This window comes from Zygotorulaspora mrakii, chromosome 5, assembly GCF_013402915.1.
Source record: "Zygotorulaspora mrakii chromosome 5, complete sequence".
NCBI lineage: Eukaryota > Fungi > Ascomycota > Saccharomycetes > Saccharomycetales > Saccharomycetaceae > Zygotorulaspora > Zygotorulaspora mrakii.
Genome location: NC_050723.1, coordinates 259,746 through 275,679, shown reverse-complemented (window position 1 = coordinate 275,679; position 15,934 = coordinate 259,746). Strand labels below are relative to the sequence as shown.

At 39.6% G+C, this 15,934-nt stretch overlaps 9 protein-coding genes across 9 annotated transcripts; 4 read left to right on the top strand and 5 right to left on the bottom strand.

The window, feature by feature from the left end:
- Positions 1 to 185: 185 nt before the first annotated feature.
- On the bottom strand, positions 186 to 1,001 carry MRPL9 (mitochondrial 54S ribosomal protein uL3m; the record flags this gene model as incomplete). The annotated part of the gene is made up of 1 exon (XM_037288876.1): positions 186 to 1,001. The coding sequence occupies one exon, from the start codon at positions 999 to 1,001 to the stop codon at positions 186 to 188; it is 816 nt and encodes a 271-aa protein (XP_037144771.1).
- Positions 1,002 to 1,193: 192 nt separating this feature from the next.
- On the bottom strand, positions 1,194 to 1,838 carry MRPL6 (mitochondrial 54S ribosomal protein uL6m; the record flags this gene model as incomplete). The annotated part of the gene is made up of 1 exon (XM_037288875.1): positions 1,194 to 1,838. One exon carries the CDS (start codon positions 1,836 to 1,838, stop codon positions 1,194 to 1,196), a length of 645 nt encoding a protein of 214 aa, XP_037144770.1.
- Positions 1,839 to 2,095: 257 nt separating this feature from the next.
- IMP3 (snoRNA-binding rRNA-processing protein IMP3) lies at positions 2,096 to 2,647 on the top strand (the record flags this gene model as incomplete). The annotated part of the gene is made up of 1 exon (XM_037288874.1): positions 2,096 to 2,647. One exon carries the CDS (start codon positions 2,096 to 2,098, stop codon positions 2,645 to 2,647), a length of 552 nt encoding a protein of 183 aa, XP_037144769.1.
- A 129-nt stretch (positions 2,648 to 2,776) lies between these two features.
- HG535_0E01250 (uncharacterized protein) lies at positions 2,777 to 5,050 on the bottom strand (the record flags this gene model as incomplete). The annotated part of the gene is made up of 1 exon (XM_037288873.1): positions 2,777 to 5,050. One exon carries the CDS (start codon positions 5,048 to 5,050, stop codon positions 2,777 to 2,779), a length of 2,274 nt encoding a protein of 757 aa, XP_037144768.1.
- Positions 5,051 to 6,196: 1,146 nt separating this feature from the next.
- PET54 (Pet54p) lies at positions 6,197 to 7,018 on the top strand (the record flags this gene model as incomplete). The annotated part of the gene is made up of 1 exon (XM_037288872.1): positions 6,197 to 7,018. One exon carries the CDS (start codon positions 6,197 to 6,199, stop codon positions 7,016 to 7,018), a length of 822 nt encoding a protein of 273 aa, XP_037144767.1.
- On the bottom strand, positions 7,019 to 8,407 carry HSV2 (phosphatidylinositol-3,5-bisphosphate binding protein HSV2; the record flags this gene model as incomplete). Its single annotated transcript, XM_037288871.1, has 1 exon — positions 7,019 to 8,407. The coding sequence occupies one exon, from the start codon at positions 8,405 to 8,407 to the stop codon at positions 7,019 to 7,021; it is 1,389 nt and encodes a 462-aa protein (XP_037144766.1).
- A 2,038-nt stretch (positions 8,408 to 10,445) lies between these two features.
- Positions 10,446 to 12,490, top strand: AMA1 (Ama1p; the record flags this gene model as incomplete). Its single annotated transcript, XM_037288870.1, has 2 exons — positions 10,446 to 11,790; positions 11,892 to 12,490. The coding sequence occupies 2 exons, from the start codon at positions 10,446 to 10,448 to the stop codon at positions 12,488 to 12,490; spliced, it is 1,944 nt and encodes a 647-aa protein (XP_037144765.1).
- A 159-nt stretch (positions 12,491 to 12,649) lies between these two features.
- On the top strand, positions 12,650 to 14,275 carry PEX28 (Pex28p; the record flags this gene model as incomplete). The annotated part of the gene is made up of 1 exon (XM_037288869.1): positions 12,650 to 14,275. One exon carries the CDS (start codon positions 12,650 to 12,652, stop codon positions 14,273 to 14,275), a length of 1,626 nt encoding a protein of 541 aa, XP_037144764.1.
- Positions 14,276 to 14,351: 76 nt separating this feature from the next.
- MTC6 (Mtc6p) lies at positions 14,352 to 15,893 on the bottom strand (the record flags this gene model as incomplete). The annotated part of the gene is made up of 1 exon (XM_037288868.1): positions 14,352 to 15,893. The coding sequence occupies one exon, from the start codon at positions 15,891 to 15,893 to the stop codon at positions 14,352 to 14,354; it is 1,542 nt and encodes a 513-aa protein (XP_037144763.1).
- Positions 15,894 to 15,934: the final 41 nt, after the last annotated feature.

The following is a 15,934-nucleotide window of genomic DNA, read 5'->3' as shown; positions in this document are numbered from 1 at the left end:
AATAGCAGGATTCAGAAGGATAAGAAGAAAGATGCATTTTCAGTTATCATATATTCGTAACAAGAATCAGAAAATGAGAAAACTAACTAATTGTTCTTTTGTAAATGAAACAAATTTTCTAAATTATATACAAGTTTGTCTACAATGAAGGATATCTACTGAAAGATATACATGGCTACGGCGCTCTATTTCACAAGAGGCAGTTTCTTGATGGCGTCTTGAATTTTCACGAATGAACCCTTTGGACCAGCAACAGAACCTTTTACAATTATAACACCATTTTCATTATCTACTTTCAAGACCTGAACATTTTGAATTGTTACCTGCTGGTGCCCCAAATGACCTGGCATTTTTTTACCTGGTAAAATACGACCCGGATCTTGGTTCTGACCATAAGAACCACCATGTCTATGCATTACGGAGGTACCATGTGAGGCTCTCAACCCTTTAAAATTATGTCTTTTCATAACACCCGCAAACCCTTTACCTTTACTTATTGACCTTAAATCCACATATTGACCAGGTTTGAAAAATGATGGCTTAATCAAAGTACTCAATGGTAAAAGACCTTGCTCATTTTTTACCCTAAATTCGGCAACCTTTTCCTTAGGATTGACTTTTTTTGAGGCAAAATGGCCCAACATTTGTCTGCTCGATTTTTGTGGATCTTTTGAACCATATCCAACCTGACATGCAAAGTAACCATTTTCTTCAACTGTTCTGTGCATCATGACCTCAACGTTTTGCATTTTTAGTACCGTGGCAGCGACTCGTTTGCCATCACTCTCGTCGAAAAATGGCATCATGCCCTCCTTTTTGGTTATAGCACCACAACGAAGTGGTAACCATCTTCTAAGTTGGGCTTCTTCCGGACAATGATTTATTTTCGTTGCTTCTAAATTGACAGTTGATGCCACACTTGGAGATATGAGTGAAGCCCTTCCAGATATATTTCTAACAGCACAGCGTCTCCATATACTAGACCAAACTGATGCCGACATTATTGGACCTGCAATGCTGCTCTACTACACCGATTTCTCAACTTTCGAAGGTTGATAACCTCTTAACAGTACAAAAATTTTTCTGTATCAAACGCCTTTAAGTTATGTACGCACGTGATTTTGTAGTAAAAGAGATGATATATGTATGTATTTACAGATTTATGAAGTGTGTCACTGAGCGGTCTAATTGGATTATTTAATTTTTTTGTCCTTTAGTTTGATAGTCTCGTTGTTCACATATATACCTTTACCTTTGTATGGCTCCGGTGGATGGAACTTTCTGAGATTTGCTGCGAATAAGAGAACCTGCTGCTTATTGCAGCCTTCCACGATCAACGAAGTAGGAGCAGGCAGTTGAACTGAAATTCCCTGTGGTATATCAAGTCCCTGAACCACGGAAGCGCCCACTTTCACGCTGACAAAAGTGCCATTCTTCTCCAACTGGGCCCTGTACCCGGTTCCAACGAATCGCAAAGAGGCCAAGTGACCTTCATTCACACCTATAATATGATTGTTTATGTGAGATCTCACGGTCCCCCACATGGACCTCTGCATTTTATCTTCAGGGCTATTCACATTGATGTTCAATTTGGCATTCTCTTGGTCCTTTGAAATCTTAATGAAGTCCGGGACATCTACTGTTACCATACCCCTGGGACCCTCTATAGTCACCGTTTGTGATAGATTCATTGATTTATTTCCCTTACGGATAATTTTGGGTGTCTTTAGAGGAATCATCGTCAACTTCGTTTCGGGTGTCAAATACACGGGAGCACTGCCTATGTGGGAGCCCAGAGCTCTTGTTTTAGAGAAGAGCCGTTTCAATGTGAAGGACATGTAGGTATTGTAATAACAATATTCTATTATTGGATACTCGGCTGTTCTTCAGTGCTGATTTGTGTTCAAGTATTAAGTTTTAGAAATCGGATTGAATATATGATAAAAAAAAAGGCCCGTTAGCAGTGACGGAAAGTTGAAAAATTTCAAATATATCACAGTTAGAGGGTCATCGCCTGTAATGAATATAGATATATTGCAATTGAAAGTAGTTTCTAGTTGGTAGTGTGGGCTTATTGAAATAAAATACTATTCAAATGGTTAGAAAGCTGAAGCATCATGAGCAAAAACTGCTTAAGAAGGTCGATTTCTTCGACTGGAAGCAGGACCAAGGTCACAGAGATACACAGGTGATGAGAACATATCACATTCAAAACAGAGAAGATTACCACAAGTATAATAAAATATGCGGTGATATACGCCGTCTCGCGAACAAGCTTTCACTTTTGCCTCCTACAGATCCGTTTAGATTCAAACACGAGCAACTTCTGTTAGAGAAACTGTATGCAATGGGCATACTGTCGACGAAATCAAAAATATCAGATTTGGAGAACAAGGTTACAGTGAGTGCTATATGCAGAAGACGTTTACCTGTTCTCATGCAAAGGTTAAAAATGGCGGAGACTATCCAGGATGCTGTGAAATTCATCGAGCAAGGTCATGTAAGGGTAGGGCCAAATCTGATAAATGATCCAGCATATCTCGTAACAAGAAATATGGAGGATTACGTTACATGGACAGATAGTTCCAAGATAAAGAAGACTACATTGAGGTATAGAAACCAAATCGATGATTTCGACTTTTCATAAAGAAACTATGTCCTGTTCGTTTTCCTAAGTATATTTATGTAAATTCTCGACTTAAATAAAGATCAAATAACAACATCAAACTGAATATTACAATGAAACCACTTTTTTCCTATCCACATGATCTAGGCCTCAGAACACATTGTAATTGTGCGACGTGCCAATTTGTTTTCTCAAGTCTTCTTGAGAGCTGCTATGCGGTAGAATTCCTGTGACACTTGGCGGTTGAATTAAGTCGTGGTCATTTAAAAGACCGCTAACTCTGTTGTCAGGTATTTGGCTTTGTAGAAACTGCTGGTTTAGTCCAGTTGTCATACTATTATTCCTGGAGTTCACTGAACTCATGTTTCTGATTGAACCTGCCGGTTTAAATCTTGGCGCACCCACCAGGTCGGATGGATTTGTCATGACAACACTTTGCCTCAATTGGTAAGGAGCTCTGGGTTGGTTGTAGCCATTATTCGAATACAAATGCAGGGCATCTTGCGAATAAAACATATCCGGATGGTCTGTCGGATTCACAGCCGTCCCATTCACTCTGGCAGCTTGTAACTGCGTCAATGCAACTTGTTTTGATTTTTGTTTGAATGATGTCAGTGAATGTGATGAAGATGAGTACGGTAAATTTGTCGGTGTTGGCAGCTCGTCAATACTTTCAAACGTTTGTGGATGTGCATATTGATTGGCGTACGGATGATTTGAATAATTCTGCATGGGGTATGGTTGATGCACTGGATATTGTTGCGTTGGATATTGTTGCGTTGGATATTGTTGCGTTGGATATTGTTGCGTTGGATATTGTTGCGTTGGATACTGTTGCGTTGGCCCATTTCCTGCTGACTGATATGGAGGACCATATTCTTTGTAGTTGTCGTTTTCAAGCGGTCTTCCATTTGAAATTGGAAGTTGTTGATACTGCTGAAATTCTGGCACTTGAGGAGGTAGCGCTGAATATATCGAAGACGCTATCCTGTGAGATTGTTCTGGCAAATTTAGTTCATTCTGTGAGTCATGCAGAGCCGACTGGTCGACTGGAACTTCGGATAGATTGGATTCTTGATGTACATCGTTTGCAAGTGACCTTTCCACAGACTTTCTTACGGGGATATCCTCTAATGGCTCTTTATCTTCAGCATCGTTTTCGAACGGATTTTGCTTCACAGTGCCATTTCTATCGAGATAAACCTTGTAAATACTTTTCATTCTCTGAATATTCTCCTCTTCTTCTGCTGATAGATGAAGGATACGATTTTGTTCACGAACATCATCCGAATTTTTCTCGTTTAGGGCAGCAGTTCTCGATCTGTTTTCTCTTGGAAGCATTTCATTGGCATCATTTCCAAATGGTGACTGATGACCAATATCACTGCCATTTAGCATTTCAAAATTGAAAGTGTCCCTGGAGATTCCGTTTCCAGTTCGATTTTCATTTCTTTGTAGCGACGGTTCAGGTTTTAAAATATGATTTGAAAAAGAATCATCCATCGTAGTGTCATTTCTAGAGTGTTCGACATCATAGCCGCTATTATGCTCGACATATTGCTCTGTTGCCTCACCAGCTGTACTCTTAACAGGACTTTCGTAGATATGTGACCCAGTTGAGGAAGTAGAATCTGTTTCTTGCGTCTTGCTTTTCTGTAAGTTTGATGGATCATTCAATGTCGAAGTGTTCAGACTTGAATTGTTGCGTCGCGACATACTGGCCAAATTCTTTTCGGAAGGTAATGAAGAATGGCTCGCACTCCGTGAATAATGGTTTGACGCGATCCTGTAAGGCCCTAGATCTTCACTTTGAATCTGCTTGGCGAAGTCTCTCAGGGAGTTTTCATCGGAAACGTGTGGCACAAAGAATGGATCTACCATCTTTTGGCGTGAGCTCCTGTATGAGTCCCGATAGCCTGGATTATTGTGATTACCATAAAGCGGTGGGAAGTAGTTATCATATTTTTCTCTGTTGTCCATAGGTGTACGCGAGTTCGATGAGTTCGAAACAGACCCCAAATTGTAGGCTTGATAATCAACCGAAGGCATATATTCCGCGTCTCCATCAAAATCTGGATCATTATCCTCTTCTGCTTCTTTTTTATTTCTACGATACACCTTGTAAAGCACCACTGCACAAACAAGAATGACAACTCCCACAGGAATGGCTATAGCTAGCCCTACCGTCAAAGCACCGACATTGGATGGTCTCTGGCACTCTGCTCTACTACCAGTGCATCTGGCACCCGTAGAGGACCTTCTAGAGCTACCTGATGTTGATGTGGGCGTGCTCGAATCCGTACTTGAATCCGCTCTTTTCACCACATAAATCTCCTCCATCTCACCACCAGATACCACACTGCCGAAATACAGGATCGTTAAGGACTGAAAGATTGCTGTCTTCCGAGAGACGTTAAACCACATTGTTGCGATCTATATACCGATTCTCCAGCTCGCTTCTCCAGCTTGTCTTAAACTGCTCCACAATGCCCCAATTAACAACACGATAATCCTACTAGTTCCAAACACTGACTACTAATTCACAAGCTCTAATAAAAGAACACGCTCATCACCACAGAACACCATATAACCATATATTTCCTCTGAATTAACATTTTATCGTTTTTGAATAATCATTGTAGCCGTTGTCCTGTTTGGGATACAAGGTTCTCGAGCCAAGCACGCTTAAAAGGGAAATTTCCCAAACCGTAAATAAAAACCATCGATCAAATGCCTTCTGAGAGCTGAAAATGGCGAATTGGGATACTTCAGACGCGAAAACGCGTAAAACAATGCAATGTAGCTCTCAAATGCTGAATCGTGATGGTGGCCAAGGATCAGATAAGACACCAAGTGAGGAGGTTCTACTTCGTAAGAAAATGGAAGAGATCGCTACGGCGCAATTTGGACGTTGTTAACGCTAAAATGCGCATCGCCGCCTCAAGTCGCCTCAGCAATTAACGTAACAAGATCTTGACATTTCAGAAACGCGTGTTCCGTGAAAAGAAGTCGCTGTAGCAAGTTCGCATTCTAACACACGATCTGCTTGGCACTGGTCAACTTATTGCACGATTACACAGTTTATATAGGCGAAAAAATAAAAGCAAAGCGGAAGGCGAGAAACCTCCAATACAGCGCATGTACTCATGTACTTGTAGTGGACATCATACAGCATTCCGCACGATTGAATCAACCCAATGACTTGGGATTAAAAAGTTCCAAAAATTATTGAGGTCGAATGATGGCAGCACGACCTGTATAATGGAAACAGCACCCGGATGGTTCTGGTAAAAGGCAAGAACCATGTTCGTTATAAGTCCGTCGAATTCACAACCCGACATCTTCTTGACACTGATTTCCCGTCCATCATTGCGACACTGCGTTTCTGTTTGAAAGGAAACAAAGTGCTGATAAATTTTTCGAAATTCTCAAATTGTGTTTTCTTATATATAGTTTCAAGAGTCGTCGCCGGGTAACCCATCGGGCAATTTGAAATTGTTCAATACTCATCTACGTATGAAGTACAAATCTTGAGTCTCAGAAGTATTGTGATAAAAAGGCTCTTAAGAGATGAGCTGTCTTGGAATTATGTCAGCTAGAAAGACAGTATCTTCTGTTCTTGAATACTTGAAGAGTGGCAAAGTACTGGGAACAAGATCCCCGCAGATTTTGCAGTCGGAGAAGAGTATATTGAAGAATGAATCCACTGCTTTGAGATATAAAAGTTACTACCCTTCATTGAGGAAGGAGGATTTCATTTCCATTCTCCCTGAAAGGATTCTGGCTCCGAAGGCTGATTCAGGGTACATGTCGGATGACACATTTCAGCTGGTGAAATGTAGAGATCCTAAATTTTTTCAATTCCAGGATAGTTATATACTTTTATTTCGAGACAATAAGGCAATGAGAAAGTACTACGAATCAACGTCACTTTCACGGATATTCAAGGTCCGTGTTAAGTTCAATATTCTGCCAAAAAACGATGGTATGATACCGGTATATTCGCGTTATGCTAAAAATCTGGAATCCGCATTCCAGGGAGGTGAATCGTATTTCAAATCTATCAAAGAGGAACAACCGATTGAGGATTTATCTGAGCAAGACTTGATTCTTTTGCAGAAATCTGTGATACCTATAGAAGAAAGATCGGCATTAATATGGAATTTACCGATTCAGCTAAAATCTCATAATATAATGGATAAATTTTGGTTTTACGATATCAAGCACTGTTTCAAATTATATTGGGACACTCAAACAGGTAAAACACTTCATTATGTAGCTTTTAATGATCCTGTTGATTGCTTAAAACTGAAAAGAAATTTTCATGGTGTCAATTTTGATGATTGCCCTCAATATAAGTTACTAGTGGAAACGCTGAACGGAGAATGCTGACTAAAGTTCTCTCCATGATTCTCTTGTGAGCTCCCATTGTGTCCCTCTATTGTTGGTTGATTCATTTCGCAAAGTTTCCTGTGCAGAGTATACTTTTTGCGAGTCTTGCTCCTTCTCCAAAATGACATACTTTTCCCATACTCCAGTTTGTCTCCATACAAGAACAATGCTGTCCTCGTCCTCCAAATCGTTTCCATTTTCAGAGTTATTGTCTCGGCACCAGCCAATCCTACATCTATCCTTCTGAAAATGGGTATCCATATCACTATTTCTTAGCATTGGATTCTTCAGATGGATACTGCACATTGACCAAACACTATCCAGATATTTCGGCTTCCAGCCGCTAGGTACAATATTCTTCAGAGCATGATGTTTGTTTTGTGGCCTTTCTTCATTACTGCCACCATGACTTCCATGGTTATCCTTTCCAGACGTTATTTGAAAAATGTGTAGCGTCTGCTTATCAGAAACAACTGCAAGTTTGCTTCCTTTGGGACTGAAGGACATTTCGTATATGTCAGCTCTATCCAACCCCCTCCTCAACTCTTTTATAAGGGAACCGTTGTGTGTACTAAAAATTCGAATAAGTGTTCCTTGAATAGAGCATGTAGCAACCATTGTTCCTTGATGATTCAACTTTAACATCCTAATTTGAGTTTTATGGGCCTTTATGATTGATGTAGGCAATAATTGCGTTCCATCAGGATTTTGGTCATTGTACTTCAAACGTGTCAAATCTGCTATATGAACTTGACCAACACTTCTTGCGGATGGGAAAGCTAGTATGCCATTAATATTTCCCACCTGAGTGCCTGCATTGCCGTTGTTGTTATTGTTCAGAATGGTCTCTGGATTGCTGTTGCCATTGTTCTGAGATTCACGTCTCATTTTTGTTTGTGACACAACAAAATCGACAGGTCCGTTTTGTGATATGTCCAGAGATGGGCATATTCTCTTTGGTGTTGGCTGAAATTGGAACACTTCAATGCTGTTTTCCAATACGACAATTATATGCATTCTTGATAAGAAAACATGCCTTATTGGTGACATAAACTTCAAAATAACACATTCCCTCTGTTGTAAATCATCCCAGATGATGAGCTTGTTAAGAGGATATCTAGGTCTTTTGCCACCCCCAACAAGAGCGGTATAGTTTGTACGATATAACATTCGAGTATAGCCGATTCCTACACCGACCTCACTTTTCCCGGCTCTCACATCTTCGTGAAATTGTTTGACAAGCTTGCAGGCCAATGGATCCGTGTTGTAAATTAAGAACCCTGACTCAGTAGCTGCGCTAAAACAAGAATCGTCCTGATTAAAAGAAACATGCAAAAATCTTGCAGGTTTCCGACCTGTCGGCTCTATTATTGCTTTCCTCACATTCATTTTATTCTACTTCAAGCTGAAATATTAGTTCTTTAGCCTTTTTTACAATATTCGTTTTCGTACTGTAAACGATCCGTTTAGTTTATCTTAAAAGTAACAGGTTCGCCAACAATGTTGGATGCAATCAATTATCACGTGTAATTTATCAGTAGCATGCAAAGGTCTACAAATATGCAATAGCACTATGTCCCGCCTATTTGATCTCAAGCTGATCGACATGTTTCTTCAAGGGCAAAGGGTGCTGTGTCAAAATAGAGCATTCAAAGCATCTCGTGCGCACTCTAGAAAAGAAAATTATCAAAGGAAGATATAGTCAAGCAGCGGTTACTTAAAGATCATCAAAAAAGTGACACGAGAACATGAGTGCATGCTCTCTGAGATCTGAGGCCGCATTGAGCCTGATGGGAGGATGAATGTCATTATTAGTTATAGATTTTACGAGTCATTATCTTCCAGAGCAGGAGGGAAGGAGAGAGGCAATTGCCATACCCAGACGCACATTTGCAATTTAGACTTGATGTGTACCAATGTGAGAGTCCAAATGCAAAATGAAGGGTTCAGAAGCGGAATTCAAGTTTCTTCTCGTGCAAATACTTTTTGTCACCCTTATCATTTTGTTCCTTGGATAGCATAGTATTTGAAGCTTATGTGCACGGAAGCCGAGGATGGCAATGATTAATAAAAAACAATGAAGTTATTATCAGTTTGCTTGTTCCTATTGTGGTATCAAGAAATGTTGAGCGTACGATAAACCCGCAGATTTACATTGATTGCATTGAATAATCGATATTTACATAGGGGCACATGTGCAGGATAGTCTTTGAAACATTGATATCACTTTTATACGCCAGTTCAGTTTTCATCCCCGGATATCTTAAGATGTCTTCCTTTGAGTTCTCTTTTCTGGGCATTGAAACCTTTGGGGGACCTGTAGCCATAAATGTACCTTCTGATTGATTTTGCGGTACAATCCTTGCCGTCTAGTTCGAGAGTAGTGATTAGTTCAACACTTCGCTCTTCGAAATATAGTATCAACTGAAGCATTCAGGCACTGCAGTCTTCTCTGGTATTCGTATTCCTGTGCAAACTAAAACTTTTGCGAAATTGTACTGGTAGCAAGGCATTTTTAGCCAATGAGTACTTTTGATAGCTCTTTTCTGTGGAACAGCAAATAGGAAATTTTCGATCAACCAATATGGACGAAAAGACAGTTTGTGAGGTTTATACGGCCTAGAAAACTGGTTTGATCGGATTTCTTAGTTATTTCAATTTTGATTCTCATTCTTCCAAGAAAATCCTTTTTTAGATTGCTAGTTCATCAAATATTGTAATCTATATCGAAACCCAAAGCCCATAAAACTGCTGGAATTATCAAATAAGTAATTTCCGCCATGCAAACGACAATTGCCAGAAAAAAACAAATAACCACCATCTATATCTGACACCGAGCGTTGTTTCTCTATAAGACTTTGCTGGATCCCAAGATTTGCAAAATACAGTAATTCAATCTTCCACAATTCCCTATGGTATGCAGTATTTTCCCATACCAGCTAGTAAAAATATAACAATTTTTATCATAGGCGAGATGCCTGTTGTTGGGTCCCTCTGGCCAACTTGTGCCGACCATGTAAAGAATCTATCTTCAAAGGTTCAAGGAAAGATGAAGCTACATTCGAGTCACTCCAATTGGACTTTTGGAACTATGGAGAATCAAATCTTGGTGTCGTCATTTTTTTTTTACTTTTCATATTCCGTCGCTACATCCACAAATGAATAGCTTTGACGTCGGATATCAAGAATAAATTATGACAGTTCTTGCGTACAAACAGTAAAAAACCAAAACAGATAGAAGAATATCATTTTGCTAGCTAGGTTAATCACACAGTTATAACTTGAAGTGCTGTTACGAAGATCCCGTCCCATCAATAAAAAACCTTCCACGTACTGTGATTTTAAGGGTAGTTTCGCTTCCTTAGAACGGTTACAGAAAAGATATCGCTCAGCTCAAAGCCACAAAGAACACATAGTCTCATAGGCTATGTCTAATCATGAGACCGGAAACTCTAGAACACCTAAGAGACAGACTTCCACGAACAGAAAACCTTACCAGGATAATGGACAAAGTGTGGGTGGCTGCGGCTTGGGCGGCAACAGGCTAGATAGATTCATACCGCAGCAGACGTCGAAAAGAGCTTATAGATCCTCGCCCTCTCTGAAAAAGTTTGACATTAGAGAATTAGAGCTTTCTGCCAAATCACCATCCCCAGAACGCTTGTCTTCTCCGGAATTCTTTAGTAATTTAAGGACTACCGGTCATTATGAAGCAATTAACAGATATGCCGCTGATGATTCAGAAACTACAACGCCAAACACGAGCGTTACAGGGACTGCAAACAATACATCTATTTCCAGTGTGAAATTATCTTTCGATCAAAAGAGACATAGGGAATTTATTGCAGATTGTTTGGGATTTCAAAGTCCGGAAAGGGTTCTAATGTTCCATTCTTCTCATGGCGACGGCAAAGACGGAAGCTGTAAATCAGATGACAAGATAATTGGAGACTCTAGTAAAAATAGAGCTCTTGCTATGATGAACCAACACCATCATTATTTAAGGGTTGATCCTATGGCATCAGCATTGCCGCCAAGCAGAGCGATTCATTATCTGGGAACTACAGCTTTTTCAAAAATGACTCAAAGTCTTTCGTTTGTATCAGATCAAGAGCAAGACAGGCCATCCAAGAGGGTTAAATCTCAGATCCCTTACCGAGTACTGGATGCACCAAGTTTGAGAAATGATTTTTATTCTAATTTGATTTCCTGGTCAAAAACCACTAACCATATAATGGTTGGTCTTGGTTGCTCTGTCTATATTTGGTCTGATTCTTTAGGAGCTGTGCCTGTGTTAAATCATGATTATTTAGGTGCTAAAAATGATATAGTTACTTGCGTTTCATTTTGTCCTACAACGAGTCATTTTGTTGTAGGTACAAAACAGGGGCGTGTACTGTTATTCGACCAGAAGATATGTCTTGAAGCCTATCAAGCTGGAAATATGACAATTAAACCGCTGTACGAGTACCAAACAGATACATTGAGAGGAATAAGTTGTATTGAGTGGTCTGAAAAAAGTTCAGTATTGAAATTTTTGGTTGGAGAAGAAAGTGGAACAGTTATTTGCCTGGCCATGAATGATTCATCGCGACCACCAACATTACCTAAAAAGAATTTAAGGAATTCTTCGTCAATTGAAGATGATGAGTGGATGTCAAGAGAATTTTCACCAAGATTACATCATCACGACTCATACTCGCAACCCGGAAATTCTTTGTACAACTTGCAATGTGTTTTCAAATTCCAGGCACAGTCACAACAGATTTGCGGTAAGCAGTTATTCATGATACCTTTTGCAGCAATTATCAAATCATTCTATCGATTTGTTTACTAACATTTTTGGTAATTTCTTGTTTTATTATCTGACCAGGCATTTCATTAAAAGAAGATGACGAATTATTAGCAATTGGTGGTAATGACAACTCTTGTACACTTTGGGATATATCGCTAGTCCGATCACCCAAGCTGCGTTTTGTTTTACCTCATGGTGCAGCAGTTAAAGCTATCACATTTTGTCCATGGTCCAAATCTCTACTAGCCACAGGTGCTGGTAGTAAAGACAGAAAAATCAGATTTTGGCATACCAAGACGGGTACCCTTCTGGACGAAATTCAAACTAATGGACAAATAACCTCTCTTATATGGTCAACAAGGTATAAACAAATTGTGGCCACTTTTGGTTTTGGTGATGTGGATGATCCAATATTGGTGACGTTGTACTCCTATCCCAAGCTTATCCCACTGCAGCAAGTTCGTTCACCAACACCATTGAGAGTATTAAGCGCAGTCCCATCCCCAGATATGACGTCGATTTGTGTTGCCGCTAATGACGAAACCATAAGATTCTATGAGCTATGGAGTGACAAAGAAGATGTCATTAGTGAAGCACAAGAGAGCGGAATATACGGATCTAATATCATCGACTATGTGGAAGGCATAGGCGGGTCTCATTGCGAAACCATAAGGTGATACTTCACTGCTTTATTATTATATGCAAAAGTATAGTTATCATTTTTATAATCAAATAGGAATTCTCTTTTGGGACAAATATCACGAATTTAAGGAGACGGCTGAGCGGTCTTAAACGAAGCTCAAGGGTCAGCATAAGCATGTAAGAAGGTGAGAAAGATGAGTATTAAGTACAAATGGGATCAGCCTCGTAAACGAGAAATCGTGAAATCCTACTTTGCTGATAAATACGAGAAAGCCCTGGACTCGTTACTTGCAGCAGACACAGCTGCGGCTGTCGCTGCAGCTGTAGGGGGCGATCATCAAAGGTCTTCTGTGCCCAAGAGGGGTGTTGTTAAAGGTATCGCTGGCTCTCTTTTCGATGCATCAGTTGAGAGACTCAAAAATGACAAACCCATGTTGCCAGGGGACTTTGATACAGTAACTGAAAGCTCCGATGACTTCTGGAAAGATGAAAATTTCAAGCAGGAAACTGACAGTGAGGTTAAAGTGAGCAGTACTACTACTCTGGAAACTCCTGAGGATGGATTAGAAAAGAGAACGAAGGAGCACTTTTTGGATATATTTGTAGATAAATTAATAACTAGGATAATACCGACTAGATTACCTGAAAGAGAACATTTTGGAGAATTGTCCGAGGATGAGAAAAGAAGAAGCAAAACTGTGTCTGCTACTAAGTTGACCAGTAATCTAAAGGCTCTCACTCCTAAATTGGCGGGACTTTTCGAACTTCAAGACTCTATTGTGCGACTACTGACCTGGAGAAACCCTTCTGGGACGTTAACCATGTTAATAATACTGACGATGATTTGCTATAACCCTATGAACATAATTATTATGCCTTTAATATATATAATGTTTGGTCTAATGGTACCAGGGTACACGCGAAGGCATCCATTTCGAAGAACTTTGTATCCTTATAGGAGGATGTACGGGAAGTCACTGATTAAAGATGTCACAAATGGTGGTCCAACAGCGTGGCACCCAGGTTATGGCATTCAAGAATTTGATTATAATGTTCAAGTTTTTGACTCAGATGATGTCTCGAGACGAAATGAAATCGATAACAGGATTGAGTTCGTGGTGAGCTTGCGTGACCTGCAAAATGCAACGACAGCTACCTTGTCTTTGTCGAAGTCGGTGGAAAGATTTATTTATGGAACCGCTGGATTTGTAGATGAAAGGCACTCTACTGTCGTTTTCTTCAAATATATTGCATCGTTCTGTACATTGAGTCTGCTTTCCAAATATATCAATTGGAGCTTCTTTATAAGCCTGATTTTATGGCTGAGTATGATATTTGCGCATCCTAAAGTTAAACAAAGGATATCCGCTCATAAGCAAAAGAAAAGGTCAGTTAGCAGTACGACTGATCGCAGTGAAACACACAAAGAATTTAATATAATATTAGATGAGTCCCCAGAAGTAAAATACGTTGAAATTTTTGAGATCTATAAGCAGGGGATAACTCCTCGCCATTGGGACTTTTACAAAATTTCAAACCAGGTTTTTGACCCTCTAGACAAGTTCAGGAAATTGCAACAGGAGCCACCTGGAGTTTCCAAGTTAGATGACATTTTGCCGCCAAGAACATGGGTTTTTGATGAGAATTCTGAATGGGAGGTTGACTATAATGTTAAAAAATGGTCATCAGAAAGGGGCCTTTCTTTGAAAATACAAGACGAGTATTTAATAGACGATTCTTTCAAAAGAAGGCGGCTGACTCGTAAAGTATTGAGATATGCGAATCCTGCTTCTAAACCATCTTATAAGTTGAAAAAATAGTGTTAACTGAATGTCTTTTATAATATAATTTAAATATGATTGTTTATGCTTTATGATTAATTAATTATTACACCATCTAAGATGGAACACCCTCCATTTCAGATTTTGAAACATCATTGACTATCCTCTTCCAAGACTTTCTGTTACTGAGAATTGGAATTCTAAGCAGATTCAAATATGAAACCATGACCAGTATTACGAAGGAACAAACAGTTACTGGAGTAAGCATTTCGACGAAGTTTCTTCTCGATACGCTCTTTTGATAAGGGCATGTTGCATAGGGCCCACCCGTGACCCAACAATTGCTAACAGCGATAGAATTCATATCAATCCAAATACGGTATGTCAGTGATCTTAGATGGTCAAGATGCATTATTAATGAGTTCTGTTCCAGTGGAGTTCGTGGGAGGGCAAATGAATAGTTTTCAGGACACTTGGATTCGGAGTTACTGTCAAATTCAAAATAGGTATCCCTTGAATCTGTAATCAGCCATGTAAAAGTTTCTGTTGAGCTTCTACATAATCCTTCATAGCTATCGTAACAATTGTCTACCATCCAAAATGCTGTAGAATTTGATGGAGAGTATTTTAAGACAGCACAGTTATTTGCAGTTAATTCATTTCTTTGTGTTTCAGCATCTACCTGAGCGATGAGGGGCTGATTATTAGCCCATGACCATATAATGCTTGTGTTAAAAAGATTGGTAATTTCTGTTATGTTTGATGTTGAATAGGGATTTGATATAAGCGGAGAATATCCATTACTCATATGAATTCTGATATCTCTTGATGTGAATTGTGAATCCAGAAACCTCCAGGCTATCTGTGTTAACCTTGTGTAGTCTTCCGTGGAATTTGGTGAGTTTAAACTTTTATTTTTTTCATCAAAGAACAAAATTGAAGAATTGAAGATATACGGCACCTGTGAGTCCAGTTTATTGGTCAATTCAGCTATGAGTACTCGCCTTCTACTCGAGTAAAGGAAAGACTGAAGCCTGGGCCATCCACTGTTTGGTTGACCTGAAATATTAAACGTTAACCCCGCTGCCTTGTCATTTAACAGATCATCAGGTGTATATATCCTCTGTCGTCCCAAATTTTGATCTACTATATTTGTGATATTCATGGAAGGAGTGGTAGCATTGAAATAAGGAACGGGCCGCGCCGTTTGGTTTGTATTAGAGTTCCCTCCGGACGAAATCTTCAATAGCAATACCAAAATATTTGCCGATAAATTATCATCTGTAGTGTTGATGTAAGATTGAAGGCTTGTCAAGAAGTTGCTGAGTTGTATATTTGTTTGACGAACCATCCATGTACTACTTCTTTCTTCGAGATCCAACGAAAATGCTTGAACACCGTTTTGCAATAGGGATTGAAATGCAGCAAGTGACTGTGTATCATTTTTAGATTCTTCATTAAACAAAGCACTACTCAGATTCACACCTACGAGTGGTAATTGATCTATGGTAACATCGTTCATCAAATCTCTTTGGGAGCGCACTGCATTTTGATGTTGTGGTGAAGGTGCAGCTAACACTTCGTCGCATACACAAAAGCATCGCAGCTGTGTTATCATCGATATTGACAACCACAGCAGTCTGAGCAGTCCTATCATTTCATCTCGTATAACGCAGGATGTTTATATGTCTCTTAGAG